The 26,624-nt window shown below is 54.9% G+C and overlaps 2 protein-coding genes across 20 annotated transcripts in view; one reads left to right on the forward strand and one right to left on the reverse strand.

Moving 5' to 3' along the window:
* On the forward strand, positions 1-26,047 carry GABBR1 (gamma-aminobutyric acid type B receptor subunit 1). Its single transcript, XM_041733592.1, has 23 exons — positions 1-258; positions 653-746; positions 1,321-1,524; positions 2,265-2,450; positions 3,964-3,984; positions 5,232-5,392; positions 8,280-8,414; positions 8,695-8,865; positions 9,691-9,792; positions 10,291-10,356; positions 11,413-11,604; positions 16,605-16,847; positions 17,424-17,487; positions 18,496-18,573; positions 20,464-20,614; positions 21,027-21,159; positions 22,207-22,323; positions 22,412-22,519; positions 22,865-22,958; positions 23,549-23,676; positions 24,213-24,341; positions 24,585-24,728; positions 25,035-26,047. The coding sequence occupies exons 2-23, from the start codon at positions 653-655 to the stop codon at positions 25,206-25,208; spliced, it is 2,895 nt and encodes a 964-aa protein (XP_041589526.1). The 5' UTR covers positions 1-258; the 3' UTR covers positions 25,209-26,047.
* The window catches only part of RBMS3 (RNA binding motif single stranded interacting protein 3), a 1,727,904-nt gene that overhangs the window by 1,209,454 nt on the left and 491,826 nt on the right, over positions 1-26,624 (reverse strand). The gene's annotated exons all lie outside the window — the stretch shown is intronic.

A 26,624-nucleotide genomic window follows, 5' to 3' on the forward strand; every position in this document is an offset into this window, starting at 1 on the left:
CCTCCTTCCTCCCTCCGCCCGGAGCCTCCCCCGGTCCCCGGCGCCGCCTCCTGAGCTCCCGGCTCCCGCTCCCGCGGCCGCCGCCGCCCCGGGAACGAGAGAGCGGGTGGAGCCTGGGGGAGCACGACAGGAGCGAGACCCCGGCCGGGCAGGAGCCGGAGGAGGGGGAGGCCGAGGAGAGAGGAGGGGGCGCGGGACGAGCGGCGGGGCCCGGGGCCTTGAGGCCGGGAGACCAGGAAGCTGGGCAGGCGCGCCGAGGTAAGGGCCGGGCCGGGAGCCGCGCTCGGAGAGGGGCGCGCGGGGGCTGGGGGAGAGGAGGTGGTGAGAGGTGGAGTCCCGGGAGGGTGGGGGGCCGAGGGAGGCAGGAGGAGGGTGGGGACAGGCGCTCCCTCCTCCCCGCCGCCACCCGGCGCCCAGCTCCGCCCCCGCCTCCTCCGCCCTGCGCGCGTCTAGTCCGCAGGCGGAGCCGGGTCGGGGCCGGGCCGGGTCGGGGCCGGGTGGGGACCGGGTCGGGGCCGGGTGGGGGCCGGGTCGGGGCCGGGTCGGAGCTCGGAGGCCCGGCGAGGGAGGCCGGGCGCTCCCCTTCCCCCCACCCCGCGGTTGGCCGCGCCGGCGGGGCTCGGTCCAGTCCTCACGGCCGCCTGTCACTCAGATGCTGCTGCTGCTCCTGCCGCTGGCGCTGGCGCCGCTCTTCCTCCGCCCCCCGGGCGCGGGCGGGGCACAGACCCCCAACGCCACCTCGGAAGGTGCATCTGCACGGGCGACCTCGGGCACCCCCACCTACTCCCCCTCTCCTGTACCCCCTTCTGGTCCTCATCACTGTCCCGTCAGCCCGACGCAGCATCCCGGCCTGGCAACCCTGTCTGCACGGCCCGCCTGACACCCCTGACCTCTCCCCCAGCAGCGCCTGCGCTGCCCCACATCGCCGCAGAGGCCACCTTTCGGTGACCCTCCATTGTTTCTTCAACCGCACCCCTCCTTCCCTGCCCACTACGCTGCCTGGGTGGCTGTACTCTCACCCTAATGCACTCAAAATCCTCCTTTAGCCTGTTTGACCGGGCCCACTGGCACATTGTAGCTTTTCACCGATTCTTAGCTTTCCCCGTTAGGGGATCAGCGCCCTTCCCTCCTCACTAGTGAGCTGTCTTACCAGTCCTAACGCTTGGCTGAGGCCTTTTTGTCCTTTGGGGCGGGGAGAGTGTTTCTGTACCCATCACTACACCCACCTCCTAGCATCCTTCGCCACCTGCCCACTGACTACGCCCTGGGCTCCTCTGCGCCCCCCCTACTCCTCTCTGACCCAGCCGACTCACCCCTTAGGTTGCCAGATCATACACCCGCCTTGGGAAGGGGGTATCAGGTACAGGGGCCTGACTCGTGACCAGGTGAAGGCTATCAACTTCCTGCCGGTGGACTATGAGATTGAGTATGTGTGCCGGGGAGAGCGAGAGGTGGTGGGGCCCAAGGTCCGAAAGTGCCTGGCCAATGGCTCCTGGACAGATATGGACACACCCAGCCGCTGTGGTGAGTAGCCTTGCAAAGACCATCCCTCCTCCTGCCTCAAACTTAGCATTACTTACAAGTCAGCACTTCAAATCCACTGGAACAAAATTCACAAATATGATTCTTGGCTAACACTATGTAACAGGGACTTTACTATGTGCACTTGGAGGCAGTAAAGTTAGCAGCCCGCACCTTTCATCTCATCCTCCCTGCATGAGGCCACTGACCTTATCATAAAATAATTTGATTATTCGTCTTGTGAGTTCTTCTCTTTGGGATTATTAATGCCAGACTGTGCAAAAACACTCAAAATGATTTCATGGCATTCGTGATTGCCTCTGTCTCCAATGCAGAGATCATATACTCCTGAAGCAAAACCCAGTTGAACAGTAGTGTAAGTCAGCTATAATAAGAAAAGTCAGTCTGATTGTGGGTCTAGAGTTACACACCTTTGCATGTCTGGAAGCCAGGGAGCGGTCCACTGCCACAGACTTTGAAGAGACCCCCTCCTATGTGCTTTATGGCTCCATCTTGGGTTCCTACCATGGAAATGCTTTTTCCTTTCTTCTGCTAGGAATGTGTGAATGCTTACAGGGTTAAGGGAGGAATGGAAGCTGCAGAAGCAAATCCTTTGCACCCCTGACTTCCTGCAGAGTAGTATGCTTGGGGCCCCCAAACCCAGTCTGCAGCCCCTGCTCTTTAAGGGGAAGGAGCCTTTCCCAACGTGCTTCTCCTTTTCACTTTTCAATCTCTCTCCACAGTCCGAATCTGTTCCAAGTCATATTTGGCCCTGGAAAATGGGAAGGTCTTCCTGACGGGTGGGGACCTCCCCGCTCTGGATGGAGCCCGGGTGGATTTCCGGTGTGACCCTGACTTCCATCTTGTGGGCAGCTCCCGGAGCATCTGTAGTCAGGGCCAGTGGAGCACTCCCAAGCCCCACTGCCAGGGTGAGGGGAATGGCTGCCTACTTGCAACTGAGGATGCTTGCAGAGGGTGCCAGAGGGTGGGAAGGGATGGCGGGAAAGGATGGGGTGCTATGCAAGATGGGGGGGTCTGGGGGAGGGAGGTGAAAACCCAACTCTTCCCCCCTCCCAGCTGTTTCCAGGCCCCTTTTGTAGCCCCGGTGTTCACTTTATCTGCACCAAGGCTTCCTTCCTCTTCCTATATCTCCTCCCTGCTCATGGTTCTTCAGATGTTCTCTTGTCCTTTATGAGTCTCACCCTCCATCGCTTGTCTTAAGGTTTATTTTTTCTATTTTTATTTTTTTTAAGATTTTATTTTATTCATGAGAGACAGACAGAGACAGAGACAGAGGCAGAGGGAGAAGCAGGCTCCTTGCAGGGAGCCCAATGTGGGACCCCAGGATCATGCCCTGGGTGGAAGGCAGGCGCTAAACCACTGAGCCACCCAGGTGTCCCTGTCTTAAAGTGTAAATACTCCAGTTCCCCCTAGCCTCAGTCCCTTTCTCTAAACTTAGAACTTTCTCTGCATAACCCTATTCTACAATGGATTACTCTCCATCTGTTATATAACTGGATTATTGTAAAGACTCAGAAATAAATCGTATGTCATATGTAGAAAAAAAAAATGTTAAGATTGGAAAGAATATCTGGGGTGGAAAACTATCAGTGTAAAAAAATTAAAAAAAAAAGACTTAGAATTGGGGGCAGAAATGTCAGGGCACTGAGACTAACCCAGAGATGGGGGAGGGGAAGAGGACAGTCCTTTTCCATAACTCTCAGGCATCCTCCATCGTTCGCCAAGGGACTCCGTCTTGTGTCCAACACCTTGTCATTTAGGTCTGCAAAATTCCCCCCTTGCTGGGCCCCCAGATTCTCCCTTTGCAGCTTCTCTGTGGGATGCAGGCCTGCCCCATGCTTCCCCTACTCTTGTAGACTCTTTCAAGGTCCTGGGCTTGGCTTTCCCCCACAGTAATTATTCTGCTTGTAATTTACCATTCCATTCTGGAAATTGAGGGTCCTACCGAGGGGTGGATTTGCTATGAAGCTAATGGAGTTTAAGCTCCATTTACCCAGAGTCTCTTCTTGTGCACTAATAATGTGCTCAAATGGTCACAGCTTTTTGTCAAAAATGCAAAAGAAAGATTTTCAAAGCAGTAGTTTAAAATCAATTGGATTTGTGATTGGTATTTTTTCTCTTGAAGAGAGACCTCTGAATTTCCTAATATTTAGGCTGCACAAAGCCAGGATCTGCCCATGTCTTAGCGGTTGGCACTGCCGTCTCAAATTCTGTTGTCCTATGAGAAATAAAAACACCCATAGGTCCTGACCCGCAGCCCCACCTTGCTCTTATCCCCAGGCACCCTCCCCTCAGAACGCGGGCTCCTGCTGTCCCCGGTCCTCTCCGGCTTGGACAGATGTGGGAGGGGGCTGGGGCTCTGGCCGGGGCGCTGGGCGCCAGTGGTAACTCTTCTCTGATCCCCGTCTTTCCTGCTGCCAGTGAACCGAACGCCGCACTCAGGTGAGATCAGAAACCCCCCGGTCGCGCGCCGCACGCAATCCCCTGACCCCTCACAGTCCGCCCCCAGCTGCGGGGTCCCGCCCCCCTTCCCCACCCCGACCCCATTCGCGCTGGCCCTCCTTTCCCTACCGGTTTTCTGCAGGCCTGCGGTCCCTCCCAGCTCCCCGCTTGGCTGCCCTGCCCTGCGCCCCGCCTCCTGCCAGACCCCGCTTCTGCCGGATCGCGGCGCCGGCTGAGGCGTGGGGGGCGACGGGGCGAGCTGACCCTCTCTGCTGGTTCCCTTCCACCCTCTTGGGGGGGTGCCTGACGACACCCCCACCCCGTGGGCCCCGCGCACCCACCGCAGCCTGGCAGGGCCTCGCTCCCTCCGAACCACCACCCTCTCCCTTGGCTTCCCAGGCACCCGAGCCAGTCCTGTCTCCGCAGCCCGGGTCCCCCGCCTCCGCCCCCATCGCTTCCCTTCACGCCACCCCCTTCCCACCCAACCGCCTCGCCCCGCGGTTCCCGCCGCCTGGCCTCCTTTGCCCATCCGTGCCCATCCGTGCACATCCGCGTGTCAGGGGCTTGCGTCCCGCTGCCGCCCTGCGCGTCTCCATCCCAGCCCCCTCCCCCCCCACCCCGCCCCGACACGCCCCTTCTCTCCCCCTCCCCCCTGCGCCCCCGGGGCGGCCCCAGTCCCCGCCTGGCCCGCTGAGGGCGAGTCCCCTCCCTGTCCTGTCTTCCCTTCTTTCCCCTCCCCTCCCCTCCCCTCCAAACGTTGTTCCCACGCCTCGCGCCGCCCTCCCCCGCCCCTCCCCCTCCCGCAGCTGCCGCGCCGCCTTTGACGTCAGGGCCCCCTCCCAACCCTCCATCTCCTCCTCCTCCTCCCCTCGGTCGGTGGGTCAGTCCGCGAGGAGAGTCCGCGGTGCGGTGACAGTGGCGGGAGCCAGAGCCCTGGGGGCCGTAGGAAGCCCACCCGCCCCGCTGCCCTGGGGCCTTCGCCCCCTCCTCCCTACAGAACGCAGGATGGAGGCGCCTCCTCGACACCGCCTCAGCAGCCCTCCCCAGGAAAAGTGTCCCCCCTGAGCTCCTCCCGCTCCCCAAACAGCCCCTCCGCCGGGCCATGGGTCCGGGGGTCCTGTGTCCGCGGGTGAGGTGGCCGCTGCCGCTGCTGCTGCTGATGGCGGCGGGGGTGGGTCCGGCGGGGCCCTCCCACGCCCCCCACCTCCCGCGGCCTCACCCGCGGGTACCCCCGCACCCCTCCTCAGAACGGCGGGCGGTGTACATCGGGGCGCTGTTTCCCATGAGTGGGGGCTGGCCGGGGGGCCAGGCCTGCCAGCCCGCGGTGGAGATGGCGCTGGAGGACGTGAATAGCCGCAGGGACATCCTGCCGGACTACGAGCTCAAGCTCATCCACCACGACAGCAAGGTAGTCCCGGGTGTGGGGGTGGGCGGGAGGTGGGGGCAGGGGGCAGGAGGCCAGCTGCGGCCGCCTCGGTCCCAGTGACTGCTGCGACTGCGACAAGGACCCCTCCCACGTCTGACTGGCGGGAGCTTGGGGACGGTCCCAGGGGCTGGAGGGTCAAGATGAGGGTCTGGGGGTGCACGAGGTTGGTCAAGATGGGAGGCAGAGCCTCCTGCTCCCCAGAACGCTGGGAAGTAGGGGGGGATGCTGGGGGAACTGGTGATGGATTTAGGGTCCAAGCCGATCCTGATCTTCTGGGGAGTAAACTGACCCTAGAATGGGGTCTGGGGATAGAGGAGGTGTCAGAGGTGGGGGCTTTCCATTTACCGTGGTAATAAGGTAAATCTTGGCAGCAGGTTGGAACTAGAAGAAACAGACTGAACACCGAACATTTTGGGGAACTTGAGTGCTCTGTATTTATCGCAACAAACAACAGGGTAGCTGGGCGCCCTGCCCTGCAGAGGATCCCTGGACTGTGGGATAGACAGCATATTGTGGTCGGGGAGAGCTAATGGTTAGGAGGTGGGCATGGGCACTGGGAAATGAGCTGCATTAGAGATCCACATGGGAGCCCCCACAATTGCATGGGGATAGAGGGGAGTCTGGTTACAGGCAGGAGAGAAAGCAGGGAGGGATGGCAGTGGGGGAGGGAGTGATGATGATGATGATGAGGAGAGATCATCGTTGGGCATCCTGCGGAACTTGAGTCTTCACTTTATCTTCCTTATGGCATTGTGGCCTCTGAGGTGTGAGAAGGGAGATGGAGGTAGGGTAAGGGAGGCAGGGAAGGGGGGGCTAGGTAAGAGAATTTGGGTAGGGGAGTAGAGAATGGTGCCATCAGATTCCTCTCCCATGCTGTGCCCTTTGAGTAACTGGGAGTTTGGGGAGGAATGTAGCACAGGGAAGGACTGAGACTTGGGGCCTCAAATTTATCTTCTCTGACATATGACCCCAGGATCGTGAGGGATCTGGGGGAGAGTAGAGAGGAGTACAGAGGAGAGGATTCATGACCTGAGTGGACTCAGGATGTATAGTCATTCTTTGAACAGCTGAGAAATATGTTTGTGAGGGAAGAGTGGGCAGAAGCGGGGTTGAAGGTGGGTGCTCGGAGAGAAGAGAGCACAGTACTGCTAGGGATTGGTGGGGGACTTCAGATCCCTCCTGTTTTAAGGGTTTCCCCAAACTTTGGTGTATACGAGGATCACCAGAGGACTTGGTTCCAAACACAGATTCTAAGTCCTTGGTCAGGAATAAGTCCTGAGGATCCTGTCCTGGTGGATTCCGTGGGTAGCTTAACCCCAGATGCCTATGGAAGAGCAGCAGGGCACAGAGGAGAATGAGGTGTTAGGGCAGGAAGGGGAGCAGAGGGTCAGGTCTGAGGCTGGGGGGATGGGTGTAGGTGTCACCACAGTGGTCACAGGGTGCCCGGGAGCCCTGGATGTGAGCTCAGACTAACCCACCAGAGGTGCTGGGGAGCAGACGCTCCCTCCTCTCCACCAAAGGATGTGGAAGAGAACGTAACAGAGGCAGCAGGGAAGAGGGGAGCAGGGAACTGGGATGTGTCAACTGGAATGTATCAGGTTCCTTGGTGAAGAGGGCGGAAGAGAGGCTGACAGGAAGTGTAGAGGGGAGGGGGGTGAGAAGCCCAAGGAAGGGATCTGTATGGAGGGACCAGTGCAAGAGAGAAGGGATGGGGGGGGGGGGTGATGAGAAAACCAAGGTCGCCCTGTCGGTGTCAGTGTCCTCCTAGGTCCTGTCAGCCTTTCCGTGGGGCTTCTGGGGAGAGCTGAGGTGAGATCTGGGGTACTCTGCTAGAAGTGTGAGAGAAGGTGAGCCTGAGAATGGCAGAGATGCCTGCAGGAGCCTGAGTGGAAGGGCGAAGAGCCTTCAGAAACACCTCTTAGCAGGGGGATGGGAGCCTCGGTCTTCCTGCCCCACCTGGCTCTCCTGGCCCAACTTCCCCAATGTCTCAAATGTCAGGCCTTGGCAGGAGGTGAGAAGGCTCTGGGGGGGCCTTCCTCCTTCCCTCCCTACCCAGCCCCCGGTCCCCTCTGTCTCCTCTGCCCCGGCTCCCGCTAGCTTCCATTTCTTCTCTGCCTCCTTTGGGGCTCCAATAGCTCCAGAAATGTCATGCTTCAGCAGGAGGGGAGCAGGCAGGGGGGCGCACACAGCTAGCCCCCCACATCCCTTCCCTCCCCCTCCCTGCTTCTCATCAGTACTCTGAAAGCATCTGGTTTGTGGTGAACCTCCTTCTAGTTATTCTCCCCCATCTCTGTCACCTGTCTCTCCCCCCTGTTTCCGCCCCCCCCTTCTAATGGATCCAGCAAATGTCAGGGCCCAGCAGGAGGGAAAGGATCAGATCGCTGCGCCCTGCAGGACCCCCTGGCAGTCTTGCTCCTTATTCTCTTCATGTTTATTTACCATCAGCCCAGGAGAGAGATGAGCTAGGAAAAATGGAAGGTGGAGAGAAGGGGTTTGTAGGGTGAGAGAGGCATTTCATCATGTGGTTCTTAGGACTCTGTCCTGTCCAGGACTGGGGAGGGTTGATGCACATTCCTGCAGACTCTTTTCTACTCACAGATACTTAGCACTTACAAACCTGGAGACAAGGACTGGGGTGAGAAGATGGTGGGCTCAGGGATGTGTGGGAAGGGGCTGAAGGGGGTCCAGGTGGTCTGTGCACTAGTTCTGGCAAAGGAGAGAACCCAGGTGAGGAGGCAGGAGGATGGGAGCGGAGGGTGTTTCATGCATGAGGGGAAACAGACAGATGGGGTCCAAGGTGGGACGGGGGCCTGGGTAGCTGCAGTGGGGAGTAGCACCAGGAGGACCAATTGTACCCCTCTCCATTCAGTGTGACCCAGGCCAAGCTACCAAGTACCTGTATGAACTGCTCTACAACGACCCCATCAAGATCATCCTCATGCCTGGCTGCAGCTCTGTCTCCACGCTTGTGGCTGAGGCTGCCAGGATGTGGAACCTCATTGTGGTAGGCTGGGCTGGAAAGAAGGTCCTGCCACTTCGTGTGTGAGGAGACTGTGGGGACCTCCTTGGAAGGCTCGTGGTCCTTTCCAGGCCTCCATGCAGCTAACTGCTCCCTGTGGGCGGGAAGTGGAGTCCCATCAGGGACTGTGCACCTGTGCTGGGGTGAGGTGGGGGTGCAGGGCCGTGATGCTTGAGGCAGAAGTGGGTGGGGGGCCGGGAGGCAGCCTGGGGGACGGTGCACAAGCTCCAGGTGAGCCTGTTCTGTACTGCCTTTGTCCCGCTAGCTCTCCTATGGTTCCAGCTCACCAGCTCTGTCCAACCGGCAGCGCTTTCCTACCTTCTTCCGAACTCATCCGTCGGCCACGCTCCACAACCCTACGCGAGTGAAGCTCTTTGAGAAGTGGGGCTGGAGGAAGATTGCCACCATCCAGCAGACCACCGAGGTGTTCACATCGGTGAGGGGGCCTGTGTCCCACTCCAGGGCATGGTGCCGTGGCCAGGATGCCTTCTGGGGAGAAGAGCCTGCTTCTTTATCAAAAGCAAACCCGTTCTGAGTGGGTTCAGTGGGTGTCTTTTTGCAACCAGAGGAACAAACAGATCCGGGTTTTTAGGGTCCTTTCCAACTGTTTGGTTTTAGGGCACTTTTTCCCTTTGATGCTCTCTTTGCCAGATAATTAGACCCCAACTGACCCAATTCTATTATAGTATGTTTTCCCCAGGGTTGAGATGAGATGCAAGAAGGAATATGTGATAGGAACCCAGAGAGGCAGCACATTCTAGAGACCCTCAGGGGTGGTGGTAGTGTGAGTGGGAACAGTGGGAATAGAAAAGAGATGGAGAAGGGAGGGGGAGGGAGGTGGGTGGGCAACGAGGCAGAGTGGGGGTTCAGATGCAGGGCTCTGAACCTGAAAAAGACAGCCGGCCCTCTCTCCTACTCTTGGACCCTGTCCACTCTCATGTTCAGTGGCCCCTTAACCCTCCCCTGACCGTCTCCGTGGTGCAGGGATTCTTCTCTGATGCAGCTGTGTTTTCCCATCCTGTCCACACCGGAGCCTGTCTTTCCCCCACTTTTACTGTGTGGTGGGGCGGGCTGAATGGGGTGACTTCTCAAGACACAGATCCTCTGTAGGATCTATATCCTGAGACCACAGACACCTTCCTTGGAGCTCTCCCCACCCAGGGACACACATGGGGAGGGGTTCCGGAGTGCTGTACATCTCCGGTCTTTACCCCATGGCATGCCCCATGTTTTCTCCATTTGTTTCTCATTCCCACCCAAGACTCTGGACGACCTAGAGGAACGAGTGAAGGAGGCTGGGATTGAGATTACTTTCCGCCAGAGTTTCTTCTCAGATCCTGCCGTGCCTGTCAAGAACCTCAAGGTGCAGGGGTTGGGGGTGGTGGGCTCGGCCACTGAGGAACCAGGGTGGGGGACCCATGGTACGTTGGAGAGGAGAGCCAGGCAGGGGCAGGGGTGTTGTTTGTTTTTTTTTGTTTTTTGTTTTGTTTTTTTGTATCGAGATGTAATTAACATATAACATCGTATAAGCTTCATGTGTGCCATGAGTTGATTTGTTAAGTTTTTATATATATGTATTTATGAGATGCAAATAAACATTATATGCAGTCATATATTCCATATAATTGATGAATAATGTGTAAACTTAGGGTTGATTTGATATACTGACATGTTGCAATAGCACCCTAATCTGATTCTGGGAGATGGTACCATCTCCTGGGAAGTTTATTTTCCTCATCCAGGTGGCATTAATCCAGCACCCCTCGAGCAGAACCCTGCAACATGCACTCATGCAAAAAAATCACAGCTGTGCAAGTGCTTGCTTTGTTTGTCATGAGCTCTATTTGTCTCCGATCTGTAGCGCCAGGATGCCCGAATCATCGTGGGACTTTTCTATGAGACTGAAGCCCGGAAAGTGTTCTGTGAGGTAGAATTGGAATCTGGAGAGGGAGGGTCCTGGTGGGCTGGCTCCATCCCCTGGCTGTCTGGTGGGCTCTCTGCACATGTGCTCAGGTCCCTGGGCTGTCTGGGGGGCTCTGGGTACATGTGCTTAGGTCCCTGGGCTGTCTGGGGGGCTCTGTGCACGTGTGCTCAGGTCCTTGGGCTGTCTAGGGGGCTCTCCAAATGTGTGCTCGGGTCCCCGGGCTATCTGGGGGGCTCTGTGCACATGTGCTTGAGTCCCTGCACTTTCCGGGGGGCTCTTTGTGCATGTGTGCTCAGGTCTCCTGGGCCATCCAGGAGGCTCTCTGTACATGTGCGCTCAGGTACCCAGGCCGTCTGGGGAGCTCTGTCCACATGTGTTCAGGTCCCTGGGCTGTCTGGTGGGCTCTGTGCACATGTGCTCAGGTCCCTGGGCTGTCTGGGCGGGCTGTGTACACGTGTGCTCAGGGCCCTGGGCTGTCTGGTGGGCTCTCCACACGTGTCCTCAGGTCCTTGGGCTGTCTGGTGGGCTCTCTGCACATGTGCTCGGGTCCCCGGGTTGTCTGGGGGGCTCTCTGCATGTGTGCTCGGGTCCCCGGCTGTCTGAGGGGCTCTGTGTATGTGTGTGTGTGTGTGTGTGTGTGCTCAGGTCCCTGGGCTGTCTGGGAGGCTCTGTGCACGTGTGTTCAGGTCCCTGGGTTGTCTGGGGGGCTTTGTGCACATGTGCTCAGTTTGGAGTGGATGATCTGAGGTAATCATTTAGATGAAGTCTCTGTCCATTAGCTTTGACTCCATCTCTTGGCTTCTCACAAATGCACTTTCTCCAGATTTTACCTTCCTACCCTTTGGTTTCTACAGGAGCCCTTGAATCCCGTATTTCCTGACTAGCTCAGTAGAAACTTAGTAGTAGGAGGAGTAGTTGAGTGTCTCCAACTCCATCCAAGACCTGTAGATTACTCTTTCCAATTCTCTGCTCTTCTCTGATTCCCCAGAGGCTGCATAGTGTCAAGGGAAATAAAATAAAAAAAGAAATAAAGCCCCAGCCCTCCTCCTCTGCATTCAGGTATACAAGGAGCGGCTCTTTGGGAAGAAGTATGTGTGGTTCCTCATTGGGTGGTATGCTGACAATTGGTTCAAGACCTACGACCCCTCCATCAACTGCACAGTGGATGAGATGACCGAGGCTGTGGAAGGCCACATCACCACTGAGATTGTCATGCTGAACCCAGCCAACACCCGCAGCATCTCCAACATGGTGAGGGTGGGGACCTGGAAGCTGGCCCCCTGGGCTGGGGAACAGAACTGAGGGTGCCTTACAGGGGTGGGAGTGGGGGCAAGAGTGGAACGTGCAGGTCCAGGAGGGCATGCAGAGCTTGTTTGCACCGTGTTTCCTGTGGCTTCCACCTCTGCTGTGACTTTCTTGAGCAGAAGCGAGAGAGAAATGGGAGAGTTATGATCATGAGGCCCCTATGAGTGGAAGGGCTGTTACCATGGCAATGAGGAGTGGTTGGCAAGAAGTCAAATGAGGGATAGGAGTTAATGATAATATAGATGCCTTATTCACAAGCACACCTTGACAGAAGTGACAGAAATATGATTTATTTTGGTGACTTCAGAGCCCTTTGGAGTTGCTTAATATTCACTCCTGATTGATACTGAATTAACTTGGCCCCTGATATTTCTTTAATGATCCTCTTTTAGAATTTTAGATGCAAAAGGGACTTTTGCAATCAGTTCTTTCCAGATAGCTGATTGGTGACAGACTTGGGGCTGGAAGACATGTCCTGTGATTTGGGAAGGCTGGGGCGGTCCTGCAGGGTGTGAGTGTGAGGGCCAGGGCTCCTTTCTTGCTCATTATTACACCTGAAGGAATGCAGGAATCTCTAGCAAGCTTATAAGGCAGACTGCATGTCTGCTCATTATTACCAGATGTAGTTCTGGGTCTGGAATACTAGTTTTGGAAAGCATGCTGGGGGTGAGTTAATGGTTGTAAAGCCCCAAATATCTCATTAAAACAAAAATGTACTAATGATTGCTTTTGTGTGGTAAGCCAGGAGTTTAGGTACATGGTTTCAGTGATCCTCCAGCCATGCTCTGATATGGGGTTGTCATTTCCATTCTGTAGACCAGGAGACTGACACAGAGAGGTCAAGTGACATGGCCCAGGCCCCATAACTGCTCAGTGGTGAAACCAGACTTGACCCTCATTTAGTCTAACTCCAAACCACTTTGTCCTCTCATCCTCCATGGAAAACCATGAAATCCCACTAAAGAGTCTGTGCCTTTGTTGGCTAACACTGTTCAGCTGATGGAAGCTTTTGATCAAGGGAGGAAGATGGTTCAGGCAGTCTGTTCTAGCAGTGGATTGTGTTGGAAGTGTCCATTGTCATGTGGACTCGGATTGTGGACCCTGTCCTGGGAAATTCCAAGGGACTTTATATTTAAGGTATCTTGGTTGAAAATACAATGGGAAAATTCTGAAGGATCACATCCCTGTAGAGCACCAGAGTAGTGAGTCATCTCTGAGACCTGAGGAAATAGAGGAACTGGTGCCCAAAGTGAAAAGTCTTATCAGCACCGTGAGCCTGGGACCTGCCAGTCGTGGCTTCTACCCCCAGCAGAGAACTAGGGAAGCCTCTGGCAGGAAGCAGAGGACATCTGGGGCTTTGGAGCAGGATGAGTTAGATGGTCACCTTTCTGGCTCTTGGTCTCTAGAGAAGAGTGGTGCCTGCCTTTGAGGCCATAGGGCTTCTGGTGAGAGCATGCCTGCTTAGTAGCTTAAAACACCTGGTGGAAAAGCCAAGATTTTCCGGAGGGTAGAAGCAGCCTTCACAACTGACTAGGGCATAGACCGTGGATGAATCAAACAGGACTAGGAGAGGTAAATCAGAAGCAAGAGTCATGGAGATTTAGAAAGGAAGCAGAGCTGCCTTCACTTCATAAGGATGATGCTAAGTTTAGAGCACTAGTTCTCAAAAAAAAAAAAAAAAAAAAAAAGAGCACTAGTTCTCAGACGTTACCTTTCTGGAGGGTTAGTTAGTACTCAGATTACTGGGCTCTTCCTTTGGAAGTTCTAATTCAGTAGGTCTGGAGTGGTTCTTTCTAGCATGTTCCCTAGGGATGTTGATGCTACTGGTTTGAGACCACATTTTGAGGGCAATTGGCTGCAGCTGTGGTTTTTAACGAGAGGTGGCAATATCTAGAGATAGTTTTGGTTGTCACAACTGGCATCTAATGGGTGAGCCAGGCATGCTTCTAAACATCCTGTCATGTATAGGTCAGTCCCCCCACAGCAAAGATTTACTCTGATCCAAGTGTCAAGAGGGCAGAGATTGAGAAACCCTGGTTTAGAAAGGAGCCAGGAATGGGAGAGTGGGTTGGAGTAGTTTTGAGGAAATATGGCAGCTCTGGGCTAGAGGGACAGCTGGGAGGTGGCCTCACCTGGGAATGAGGTTCTGTTGCAGTTCTCATAAGTTGGGATAGAGGTCCCATCAAATCTTGGTACAATACAAAATCGAAAGCTGCCTCGAGATACAAAGTTTAGGTCGCAGTTGGGCATCCATGTCCCTCACATAGAGACAACCAGCCGGGCTGTTATAAAATGAGGGTCATTGAGTTGCATTTGATTACTTGACTAATTTCTGTGGGTTGTGGGATTTTTGCTGTTGTTCACTTTTCCTTGAGATGCTTAGTAATATTTCCACCTGAAAATCTGCAGCTGTATCTGTGCTGGTCCAAGGGGGAAAGATTTTTTGGGTAAGCATGTTGGTTGACTGACTTGGAGGCAGCAGAGAGTATGAAGATCTGGGTGCAGAGAGCACCACGCAGGGCAGATGAATCCTTTCCATCTGGATGTTTTTCTGATCCAGTGTGTACTTCGAACTGAGGATTGGATAGACTTGTGAAGGATTGCTCAGAAAGCCTCACCCTAGCAGCTGTTTACTGAGCAAGTGCTCTTGGAGAGGCCTACCTATGTACAGAGGCAGTGCGAGGTGTTAGAGGAGTAGGGACTTTGATGCCAGGCTGCCTGAGCTTGAATCCCAGCTCCGCCATGCAGGATGACAATTTTCTGTGCCTATTTCCTTATACATACGTGTGTGTGTGTGTGTGTATGTATATGTACATATATGTATATGTGTATACACACACACCTTAGAAAAGTGGAAAAATGCCTGGAACAGTGTAAGGAAATATAAATGTTAGCTATTATCATCATCATCATCATCATCATCATGATCACTGTTCTGTGTAGGGGCTGACAGCATTAATGAAACATTTCAACAGAATAATTAAGAGGCCTTGGTGATTTGAAAGAGTCTAAGGGATTCTAACGCTTCAGTCTCAGCTACCAGGAAGTGTTGAGGAGTAAAGAAAAGTTGAGCTTAGTCTTAGATGTTTTTAATTTAAGGTCATTGATCATCTAGCTACAAATGCCTCAGAGACAGCTGGGGATACAGGACTTGAAATGCTGAGATGGATTGTAGATCTGAGTACCAGTGACAAAGATGAGGTTGAGAGATGGGGAAATTTGCAAAGAGAAACTGTAGCTTAACTTTATAACACAGCATTTTACCTATGTTTCTATTTCCTATGATAACTCTTCAGGTAGGCAGATTATCCTCATGTTAAAATTGAATAACCAACTACAGAAGTTTAGTGACTCGTTTGATGTTACACAGCCCATAGGTGAACTGTTTGGAATTGGGGTTCATTCATCTATCTGTTTATCTGCCCAATGGACATTTTGTTTATTTATTTATTTTTATTTTTTAAAGGTTTTATTTATTTATTCATGAGAGACATGGAGAGAGAGGCAGAGACACAGGCAGAGGGAGAAGCAGGCTCCATGCAGGGAGCCCGATTTGGGACTCGATCCCAGGACCCTGGGATCATGCCCCGAGCCAAAGGCAGATGCTCAACCACTGAGCCACTCAGGCATCCCCCAATGGACATTTTAAAAAAATATATTTCTAGAGCGATTTGAATTCACAGCAAAGTTGAGAGGAATATGCTTCCCACCGCACAGAGGCACAGCTTCCGCCATCGCCAACGTTCCCCACCAGACCGCTTACCCTGGATGCATGTGCACTGACCCATCAGCACCCAGTTCCTTGTTTTATGCACAGGCTCACTCTTGGTGAGCCTTGGTACTCTTGGTGCTGTACATTCTGAGGGTTTAACAGAGGTAGAATGACGTGTATCTACCGCCATGGTATCATATAGAATATTGATCCAGTGGACGTTTATCATTGGTCCATGTGGGCTGGGCACTGTACTGGGTGCTGAGGATGGACAGAGGTCCTGGTCTCAAGGTGGTGGAGCCCTGGCCTGTGTCCAAGCTATTCCCAGGGTCCCAGGTGGACTGTTCCTTGCACTTCCCCCTCCCCTGGTTTCAGAAAGTTGAATAGAAAGAAAAGTGGGCTGGGCATGAGAAACATTTTATTTATTCTTCATCTACTCATTCTTTCCTTAAGAGTGTGAGGCTGTTAGTACATTCCAGATCTAAACAGAGTTGTGGGCAGCCTTGCTAACAAGTGGCCACTGAGCATTTCCTTGTGTGGCTTCTAGGGAGTAAGAAGGGGCGGATGTAATTTTCTCCATTACATGGTAGGCATTTCCAAAAACCCGAGCAATGTGCCTGTGGTTTTTAGCCAAATGAGGTCATTGCCAGGTATAGAAATTCAGGTCTCTTGATCCATTTCATGACAGAGTTATAGGAGCTGTCATTCTCTTTTGCTTTCTTGGAGGACAAAGATGGGGGTGGGGGTGGAGGGGAGAGCCTGAGTAGTGGCTTCCGAACGTCAAACGTTGGGAAGGGTGTCTCTGGGGCCTCAGCTTTCCAAATCCCTCCAGGGGGCTGTGCCGGATGAGGAAGTTTCTTGGGGGGGCGCCCTCTAGGTTGTCTTGTAATTGGAGCAGCTGTAATTGGAGTGGTTTGGGTCCAGCCCACTGAGAATATCTGGACCCTGGAGAACATCGCCTTTGGCTCCATCTCTACTATCTTTGGCCCTTTGTTATACAACGTCTGTCCCGTAGACTTGAGTTGTGGTTCTGTGCGCACTGAGCCACTGGACCCTGCTCAGCCCAGCTCCAGCCTAGACATGGGCATATTTACAGATTTCGAATGCCTGTGTCTCAATCTGACAACATGAACACAAACCATCTGTGCCATGAGAGGTGCTGCTGCCGGATCAGAAGCCACGCCCTGCATGCCTCACCCACGCCAGCCATTTCTCCCTGTCCTTCCCTCTGCAGACATCCCAGGAGTTTGTGGAGAAACTGACCAAGAGACTCAAGAGACACCCTGAGGAGACAGGCGGCTTCCAGGAGGCACCGCTGGCCTATGATGCCATCTGGGCCTTGGCATTGGCCCTGAACAAGACATCTGGAGGGAGCGGCCGTTCGGGGGTGCGCCTGGAAGACTTCAACTACAACAACCAGACGATCACAGACCAAATCTACCGTGCAATGAACTCCTCGTCCTTTGAGGGTGTCTCTGTGAGTGACAGCAATCCCCTCACATTCCCCGTCCTCCTGCTGAGAGCACGCCATACTTCCCCTGCAAGCATGCATCAGCCTGCAATAATAGTCTCAGATGGGGGTTGGGGGACCTGTAAGAGAAAAACATGTAAGAGACTAGAAGGAAAAGGGATATTCCATTTCCTCCAACCTGTCCCCTAGGTATTTATGAGTCCAGTGAGAATCATAGGATTTTGAAGCGGAAATAGTCTGAGAAATCATGTCCTATTCCTTTCAAAGTGGGGAAATTAGTGCCCAGAGGGATTTGGTGACATGCTCAGGTCACATAGCCAGAAGCCAGGTCTCCTGGTGCTCTCTGAGGATTTTTCCTCACTCAAATCCCATGAGTGAAGCTTCTTTTCAAAAGAATAATGTTTCTAGAATCTAGGGTATGGGCATCTGGGGTATGTCCTATATGCAGGCAAATGCCATAAATAGAATTCATTCAGAGGCTCAATTACATCAAAAACATAAGGATCCAGAAAGTCCCTGATGCTCTCTTCTGGTTCCTGCTTTTATCACCTTTGCCTGCCTCCGCATGTTCCCGTCTCCCAGGGCCACGTGGTGTTTGATGCCAGCGGCTCACGGATGGCCTGGACTCTGATTGAGCAGCTGCAGGGTGAGCGCAGAGGCGTGGGCCAGAGTTGGGGGGCCAAGCTGGGCTGGGGGGCCCCACCCCAGGTGGCTTCTGCAGTCAGTCCGGGGCTCCCTGCTTGCTTCCCTTCATCAAGCGTCTATGTAATAATAGCAGCAGAAAGCTTGGAGAGGGTGTGTGGCTTGAGGTAGAAAGGGGCAGACGCCGTGAAAGCTGCCATGTCTCTGTCCAGTGGCTTCCCTTTGGTGGCCTGGGCTTGAAGGGCTAATGCCCTGTAAGAGGCACACCTGTGGACTTGGACTTCGGGCAGCCGGATCTAGCTAACCGGCTGTTTATAGAGGAAACCTGTTGAATTTCCATGTTGTGTAAACAAGCATTCCCGATTTTTGCATCTTATGGGCAGTTTGGCTTTTCTAGACCGCAGTATTTGCCAAGCTTCCAAGAGTCAATCTGTGCACACACCTCTGTCAGCCTCCTAGGGTGCTGTGGGCACAGGTCTCTCTGTAACCCAGACTGGAGGTTGTGGGGTGGCTTCAGAGGGAACAGTTATGGTCACTGGTCACTGGGAATCTTAGCAGTGGCTGAATTTCGCCTCGTGGCTCCAAAAGGCAGATGCAACTTTCCAAGGAATTAGAACCCAAGCCAATCGAAAATAAAGTTCTAAAATTAAACTCTTTATTTAAATGAAAGATTCTGGGAAAATAGACCCTGTGATTCTGTCATGAGAGGGAGAATAAGCAGGCACTCTGAAAGCTTTAGACATCAGAATCGAAGTGCGAGATGACCACCAAGAGAGGCGCAAGGCTGGGGGATGGCACACCCGACCCGTGGAACCCTCTCCACTAGGGCTCTAACCCTACAAGCTGTTCTGTATTACATTGCCTTGGGATCTACTTTATGTCTGATGGCTGCCTAAGAGAGCCCTCAGGTCCTCCCAGGGTCCATCAGGGACTCAGGGTGGAGGTAGAATCAGCCCCAGTTCAGGAAGCTAGCGCCCAGCACAGCTCCTCACCCCTCTGCCTGTTCTGCCAGGTGGCAGCTACAAGAAGATCGGCTACTATGACAGCACCAAGGATGACCTTTCCTGGTCTAAAACGGACAAATGGATTGGTAAGCTGGTCCTGTTTGCATTTTCTTTCACTGCCTGTGAACAACCAGGGGAAGGGTTGTGCCTGTGCACAAGGGTACGGTGGTGGGCGCCGTGGGTTTAAAATGTGCCAGGGAGATGGGCCAGGGTTGGGGTTAGGACCTGGGTATGGGAGCTGTGTATTTGGAGAAGGAGCAGGCACATGGTAGCAATGCACTAGTAAAAGCAGCTCATGGCTTAGGTCATAGGATTGGAGGTGGGGGTGCCTGGAGTGGCCATGGAAACCCTCTTTGGATTTCTCAGATGTTCTGGTACCTTGATATATCAGAACCAGCTACTTTGGGCCTGTGGTAGCCCCTTCATCTCTGCCACAAAATTGGTTGCTTAGATTATGAGATGTTGCAAAACCTCATATAATTGCCATACCCTAAAATGTGCTTTTTAAAGACAAAAAGTAAGCAATTATTCCTTGTGTGCCTGGTGGGCTAAATAATCAGAAATGGGACAGATCCTCCAGGTGGACAAAAGGAAGGACCTACTAGTAAAATCATGGCTTGGCACTTCAAGGATGGAGATAGCTGCCAGCTGCTCCACCCCACTGGAAGCTAGTGGTTCCCAGCACTGCTAGAGTTCTGACATGTTTTTTATAATTTGAATTTAGGACAGTATTCTATACTGCTATAAATGCCACATGGCCTAAATTACAGTTTTCTTTTTAAAGCTAAGCAAATTGAAATTAGATTTTATTTTCTTTTGTGAACTCGTCGACAAATCTGGCTTCCTTTTAATAATAACCAGAAAACACCTTTGGGAATGTCACCCTGCCAGAGTTAAAAATCACAGATCAGATTTTTTCCTTAAGGTTAGGAGACTGGGCTGGATGCTTTGAACTCTTTAGCTTTATGATTCCACAACTGTCTTTTGCAGCTTTTGATTTGAGTTCTGAGAGATTTCATGAACTTTACCTCTGAGTCATCCCCTTCTTCCCTTCCTGTTTCTTTTGCTGAGAAAAAGACAGAAAACACAGAACAAACACTAGCAGAAACAGACTCCAGCTTTGCTAATATATCGTAGCCTCTAGCTCCATTTTCTCCTCTCCTTCCACTGCTTCCTGAGATCCCAAGCTGCAGGGAGCATTCCTCTGTCCTGGCTCCAATTCAGAGCAGCCAGGGCCCCATGTCCTCAGGGCTGGAGGCAGGTGTCCTTGCCCCTTTCTCTGCCTCTTCTTCATTTCCTTGTCCCCTCCTCAGTGCTATGCAGTAGGGCTCCCCAGCTGACTAGACTCCCCCACTGCCATGCAGGAGGGCCCCCCAGCTGACCAGATCCCCCACTGCCATGTAGGAGGGTCCCTCGGCTGACCAAAACCCCCCTCACTGCCATGCAGGAGGGCCCCCCAGCTGACCAGAACCCCCTCACTGCCATGCAGGAGGGGGTCCCAGCTGACCAGATCCCCCAGTGCCATGTAGGAGGCTCCCACCAGCTGACCAGAACCCCCAGTACATGCAGGAGGGCCCCACCAGCTGACCAGACCCTCTACTGCCATGCAGGGGGCCCCCCAGCTTACCAGAACCCCCAGTGCCATGTAGGAGGGTCCCCCAGCTGACCAGAACCCCCAGTGCCATGCAGGAGGGCTCCCAGCTGACCAGAACCCCCCAGTGCCATGTAGGAGGGTCCTCCAGCTGACCAGAACCCCCTCACTGCCATGTAGGAGGGTCCCCCAGCTGACCAGAACCCCCAGTGCCATGCAGGAAAGGCCCCACCTGACCAGACTCCCCACTACCATGCAGGAGGGGGCCCAACTCACCAGACCCCCACTGCCATGCGAGAGGGGCCCCAGCTGACCAGAACCCCCACTGCCATGCAGGAGGGCCCCCAGCTGACCAGAACCGCCCCTTACCCTTAATGTCATGCAGGAGGGGCCCCCCCGGCTGACCAGACCCTGGTCATCAAGACATTTCGCTTCATGTCACAGAAGCTCTTCATCTCAGTCTCTGTCCTCTCCAGCCTGGGCATTGTCCTGGCTGTGGTCTGTCTGTCCTTTAACATCTACAACTCTCATGTCCGGTAAGTTTCCTGTCTGACACTTTCCTTGTTTTGTCTGCCTGCCCCCGCACCCCCAGGACAGTGAGCATGGGACGGAGGTCAGAGCTGTGTGAGTCCTGGGTCTGGGAGCAGAGGTTTGCACTCTGACTTACGCTCTCCCGGTGACTACTGACACCTGGAGGGGGACCCCGAATGTGGGTCCCATTCCAGCTCCACAGCAGCTGGCTGAGAAAAGTGTTAGGGGCCAGGGGGGTTGAAAGTGTGTGTGCTGGCAGGGGTCCCCTGCCGCGGAGCCCCTGCATCCACCAGCAGCCCCTGGCCCAGGCGGCTTTGTCTGTCTTCCAAGGCCGGAAGTTGGGCACTGAAGAGCTGGCATCTGCAGAGAAGAGGTTAATTCGGCTCCTCTCTGTCTCCTCTTCTGCCTCTGCCCTAGTTACATCCAGAACTCCCAGCCCAACTTGAACAATCTGACTGCTGTGGGCTGCTCCCTGGCGTTGGCTGCTGTCTTCCCCCTGGGGCTGGATGGGTACCACATCGGGAGAAGCCAGTTTCCTTTTGTGTGTCAGGTGAGGAGGAGGTGGGCAGATAGATGCTTGGCAGGATAGGGCTGGCCCCACCCTGGAGCCCCTCTGCCTTTTCTCAACTGTCCCTGTCCTGCTGACACCACCCTTCTGTTCCAGTCATCCAGGCCTCACTGTGCCACTCTCCAGGCAGTTCCAAGGTTGCCACGGCCTCACACTGAAGAGGGGAGGGACTGGGGGTATAGGAGGGAGTCTTCTCAGAGAACCTGGGACAATGGCAGCTTGTCTGTGCTGTGGGGACAGCAGGGAGTACACGCCGCCAGGGGGCCTTTGCTGTGGTTTGCAAGGAGAGGTGGAGTTGGACCGGACAGCAGGGAGCTGGTCCTGGGGCTGCTGGAAAGGCTGGCTTCCATAGCTAGTCACATTTGTGTAGTTCTGGTGGGGACAGAACTACATCCCCCCTCCTGCCCATCCCCCCTCCTCCTTCCCTGCAGCTGTGCACATGGCATTTGCACACACACATGCACACTCCAGCACGGGCTGTAGGTCCCTGTAAGATGGAAGCGCCATAGGAGGGGCACACAGTGAGCCATGGCCAGTATGAGAAATGTCCACAGAAAGTGCTGTGCAAGCGAAGAGGAAGTGGCTGGGGAGGTGGCTGGACCTCACAAGGGTGGCATTTCAGTGTCAAAGGATGCATGGGCTTTGCCAGCTGGAGAAATAAGGATGGTCACTCTGGCGGCTTGCAGGGATGGAAAAGTGCCAGCAGATCAGGGGAGCTCCTCAGTGTGGCCGGGTATGGCCAGGCATGGGGGAGGAAAGGGCCAAGGAGCATGGGAAGATGGGCAGGGCTGTGTTGGTAAGGGTGTGTGGACACACCACACACTGAAGGGCAGAGGGTTGGGCTGGTAACCCCAGCAGATTTTTTCCTGGTCACCTGGCCAGCAGAGGAGGAAATGGATGGGAGCACATTGCCTGAGGCAGAGGGACCCCCTTGCTGGCCTCTCCGTGCCCCCATCCCCGCTGGCTGTACCTCTGTCCCTCCCGAAGGCCTGCCCCCCCACTGTCCTGCCCTGCTCTCTCCTGTCCTAGGCACGCCTCTGGCTTCTGGGTCTGGGCTTCAGTCTGGGCTATGGCTCCATGTTCACGAAGATCTGGTGGGTCCACACGGTCTTCACTAAGAAGGAGGAGAAGAAGGAGTGGAGGAAGGTGATTGGTTTCCTAACCCCCAGCCTGGAGGGCTCTGGCTCCGGGGCCGAGGGGGCTTCCCTGACTCACCCATGCTCTGTTTATCTAGACCCTGGAGCCCTGGAAGCTGTACACCACAGTGGGCTTGCTAGTGGGCATGGATGTCCTCACTCTTGCCATTTGGCAGATGGTAGACCCCTTGCACCGGACCATTGAGGTACCAGCTGAGAGGAGGCCCCGAGGTCAGGGGCGAGTGGGGCTCCCTGGTGATTGTTGCTGGTGGTTCCTGCTTGTGAGGGGTGCCTGTCAGCATTGTGTCTGTTGGCAGCCCCCACCCCCTTCCTGTAAGGAATCCTAGCGGGAACCTTTGGATCTGCTGGAGAAAGGCAGGGTGGGGATCCAGGAAGGATGTGTAGACTTCCTGGGCATCATGGGAAGCTGGCAGACAAGCACTTCTGAGGTGTTCCTGGGAAAGAGGCAGACTTGGGGGCCAGGGGCTGAGCAGAGGGGGGGGGCGGGGAGGGTGATCACTGTCTTCCCTTTGGCCCTGATTCTCCCTTAGACTTTTGCCAAGGAGGAACCAAAGGAAGATATTGATGTGTCCATCCTGCCCCAGCTGGAGCACTGCAGCTCCAAGAAAATGAACACCTGGCTTGGTGTGTGCAATGTGGGGGTGAGCGGGTTGGCAGGCTGGGGACAGAGGGTCTTCAGAGAAGGGGTAGTTTGAGTGTCCACCTCTGTGTCACTAGTTCTTTCTGGGAAGGCAGGAGAGTTGGTCTTTTTCGGTAAGGAGCTGAGCGTCTAGAGCAGGGCTGAGGTCATGCCTGTGTGTGGCAGAAGGGCCAGTGGGGACAGCCTGACACCATCCGTTCACTTGGCTCCCTAGAGTGAGACCTGGGCTGTGAGGGGCCTGGGTTAGGTCCCATTTGGCCTTGTGAACATTGCTCTGGTGGGCAGCCAGGAAGGGTGAAACCTCCCCTGGATGGTGAGGAGGTGACATCATGCAGCCAGGGCCCCTGTTTGGCTGATACCTGCTCCCAAAAGTCTTCTTCCTGTGTCCCAGGAGAAGTGGTGAGGTTTGGACAAGTTGGGGAGACAGGTGTGTGGGGTCAGGAGGCCACCTGGGGAGGAGCCTTCATTGTGGAGCTGTAAGCAGGAACAGCAGCAGGTGGAGGATGCAGAGGGTGCGGGGAGTGAGTGGATACATCAGGTCTAGTTGCCCAGGTGACCGTTTCCTCCATTCTAGGCATTTTCTATGGTTACAAGGGGCTGCTGCTGCTGCTAGGCATCTTTCTTGCTTATGAGACCAAGAGCGTGTCTACTGAGAAGATCAATGACCACCGGGCTGTGGGCATGGCCATCTACAACGTGGCGGTGAGCCCCGGACACCCAGCACTGACCCCAGGGGCTGCCTGGGAGGAATCAGGGCTGGGACCAGTGGCTGGGCATCTTTAGAAGTTTGTTAATGCCTCAGGTTTGTAAAGCAGTTTACAGTTGGTAAAGCGCACGACAGACACTCTTCTTAACTCTCCATGACCACCCATGAAGCAGACCTTAGTGTTCCCCCTACACAGGGGGAACACCCCTACACAGGTGAGGAAGCAGAAACACAGACCTTACAGTGCTTGTATGTGGCTCCCTGGCTGGGATTTGAGTCACCTTCCTCCCAGGGTTCCTGCCTCCATCGATCCATCGATGGGTCATTTGATCAATGGCTCATTGGCAGGAACTCTGCCTGGAGGGAGGGGTTGGCCTAGAGTGGGACGTGGTTTGGGATTCTTCTCTATTGGGAGTTGAGGGTGGCCTCAAGTTTGGACCATTTTCAGATGGGAAGTTCCCCCAGGTCCTGTTCTCATGGGCTCTCTTCTGGGGGAGGAAAGTCTAGAGGTCCCACATGGGTCCCCCTATAGGTCCTGTGCCTCATCACTGCCCCGGTCACCATGATCCTGTCCAGCCAGCAGGATGCAGCCTTCGCCTTTGCAGCTCTTGCCATAGTGTTCTCCTCCTACATCACTCTGGTCGTGCTGTTCGTGCCGAAGGTGGGGCGCTGCTGCACACCACGGTCTAGGGACGGTGCTCCCCAACCTTCCCCGCCCTCTTCCCCTCCATCCGGGGACTGTGCTCCCCAACCTTCCCTGCCCTCCTCACCTCCATCTGGGGACTGTGCTCTCCTTCCTACCCCACCCTCCTTGTTGGGGGCCCAGCTTGTCCTTCTTGCCCACCACCTGTTAGTCGCTGACCCCATGGCCTTCCCATCTCACACCCCAAACCTTGGCCCCCAGATGCGCAGGTTGATCACCCGGGGTGAGTGGCAGTCAGAAGCGCAGGATACCATGAAAACGGGGTCATCGACCAACAACAATGAGGAAGAGAAGTCCCGACTGTTGGAGAAGGAGAACCGGGAGCTGGAGAAGATCATTGCTGAGGTTGGTGGGGGGCTGTGTGCACTGACCTCTCCCTCCCCCAGGGCAGGGGGGAGGTCAGGGCTGTGTGCACTGACCTGTTTCTCTCCCTGCCCCCCCATTTCCCTGATCTCTTCAACTGCCACCCCCACTTCGCTGTGTCGGCTCTCTTCCATCTTTCCTGGTTCTCGTTTCCATTCCTTCTGTCCATCCTGCCCCCCGCCCCCTCCCCTCTCCCCTCCCTTCTCTTCTCATGCCCTTGCTTCCACACTCCTCTCTGTGAGGCCCCTCCCGACCTCCTTTCAACCTCTCCGTCCTCTCTTTCCGCAGAAAGAGGAGCGAGTGTCCGAGCTGCGCCATCAGCTTCGTTCTCGGCAGCAGCTGCGCCCTCGGCGTCACCCCCCGACGCCCCCAGACCCCTCAGGGGGCCTGCCCAGAGGACCCCATGAGCCCCCTGACCGGCTCAGCTGTGACGGGAGCCGGGTTCACTTGCTGTACAAGTGAGGGCGTGAGGGGGGAGGGGACTGGCTGGAAGGACGCCCCCCCTCTGATAGTCTGGAGTGGTCTGGGTGCCCTGGACTGTTCTAGATCCACTGTCCAGTGCGCACCAGGTGCTGCTGCTTCCCCACTGGCCCCTCCCGCCCCCTCCTGCCCCACTCCCCTGCCAGGTCTCCTACACAGACCCATCCCTCGCACTTGTACCTGCACCTGCTCTGTCCCCTGGATGTTGCCTTTTCCTGGCACTCATATGCTCCCGCCTCTGCTCCTCACATGCTCCTCCTGTGCTCATGTGCACACATGCTTTCTCCTCTGTCCTGTGGCCTCATGTGGCCCTGGTGGTGGGGGCACCACTGTCCCTGGAGCAGAGGCAGGTGTTCTCCATGGGTGCAAAGCCATGTGCATCCCTGCATCTTTGCTGTGTGTTCATGCGACCTGGGTGCCCCCACCCTTTGCATTGGAACATTGTCCTATTCTCCCAAAACAACTGCAGACACCCACTGTGCACCTTGTTATGAACTTTCCTTGGATTCACACCCTCACCTGGTTTCTGCTTGAGCTCCACCCCCACTTTGTGCTCATGTATCCTAGGTCCACATTCACATTCCTTTCCAGGACTGCTTCCTTTGGTTTTGTGTTTTTCTGGGGGGAGTTAAGAGAGAAGAAATGAGGGCAGGCTTGGGGAGCTGCTTCCAGTAGAAGTGAGAATCCTAACCACAGGAAGCCACCTCGACTGCTGGCATGGATGGAGGGAACTCCAGGGCAGAAGGTGGCATCCCCTTTGCATTGAGGTGTCTCTTGGGGAGGGATCTCCCCTAGTCTCAATAAACCAGTGAACAGTGTGACTCAGTGGCTCGTCCCTCACTGTGAACATATTGGGCTTCTGTCCAAGGAGGGAGGCTTGGGGCTCTCCATGTTAGTGAAAGGGCGCTGAGGTGTCTCGTGGCTCCACTGAGGGCCATGCAGGGCAAAGCAGGATGGGGTTTGGCTAAGACAAGAGAGTGATGGCATGTGAGCTTCAAGGTATGGGCTCAAATCGTGTTGGATGACTGTAGCGTCAGCCACCGTGGTGTGGGAACAAGTTCCTGGATCCCTCTTCTCCATGGCCTCGTTTGTGACGGCAGCAGCAGACATCCTGCTCGTCACCACGCAGTCCTCTGCACGGTGTCCAGTGTGGTCCTTGGCCCGTGGAGCATGCTCGTCCATGCAGCCATGGTCACTGCTGTTGATTGAGGGGGAGCCTGGAGCCTCTGGCTGATGGGATGGGGGAACCCTCCCTCCTAAGAAGCAAGAACCTCAGGAAAATGGCTACTGCTGAGGATGGTGGAAGAGAGCCCTGAGTGCTTCCCTCTGCACTCTGAGATCTGAGCAGTTTGGCAGGAGGCTGCTGGCCAGGAGGGAAGGTATTGAATGGTCAATGTG

This window comes from Vulpes lagopus, chromosome 19, assembly GCF_018345385.1.
Source record: "Vulpes lagopus strain Blue_001 chromosome 19, ASM1834538v1, whole genome shotgun sequence".
Lineage (NCBI taxonomy): Eukaryota > Metazoa > Chordata > Mammalia > Carnivora > Canidae > Vulpes > Vulpes lagopus.

Bases quoted from the DNA above. Each gene is read 5' to 3' on its own strand.
- GABBR1 (XM_041733592.1), top strand. From the start codon at position 653: ATGCTGCTGCTGCTCCTGCCGCTGGCGCTGGCGCCGCTCTTCCTCCGC. The intron at 8,415-8,694 runs GTAGGCTGGGCT...TTGTCCCGCTAG, and splicing joins GGATGTGGAACCTCATTGTG to CTCTCCTATGGTTCCAGCTC. The intron at 18,574-20,463 runs GTAAGCTGGTCC...AATGTCATGCAG, and splicing joins TAAAACGGACAAATGGATTG to GAGGGGCCCCCCCGGCTGAC.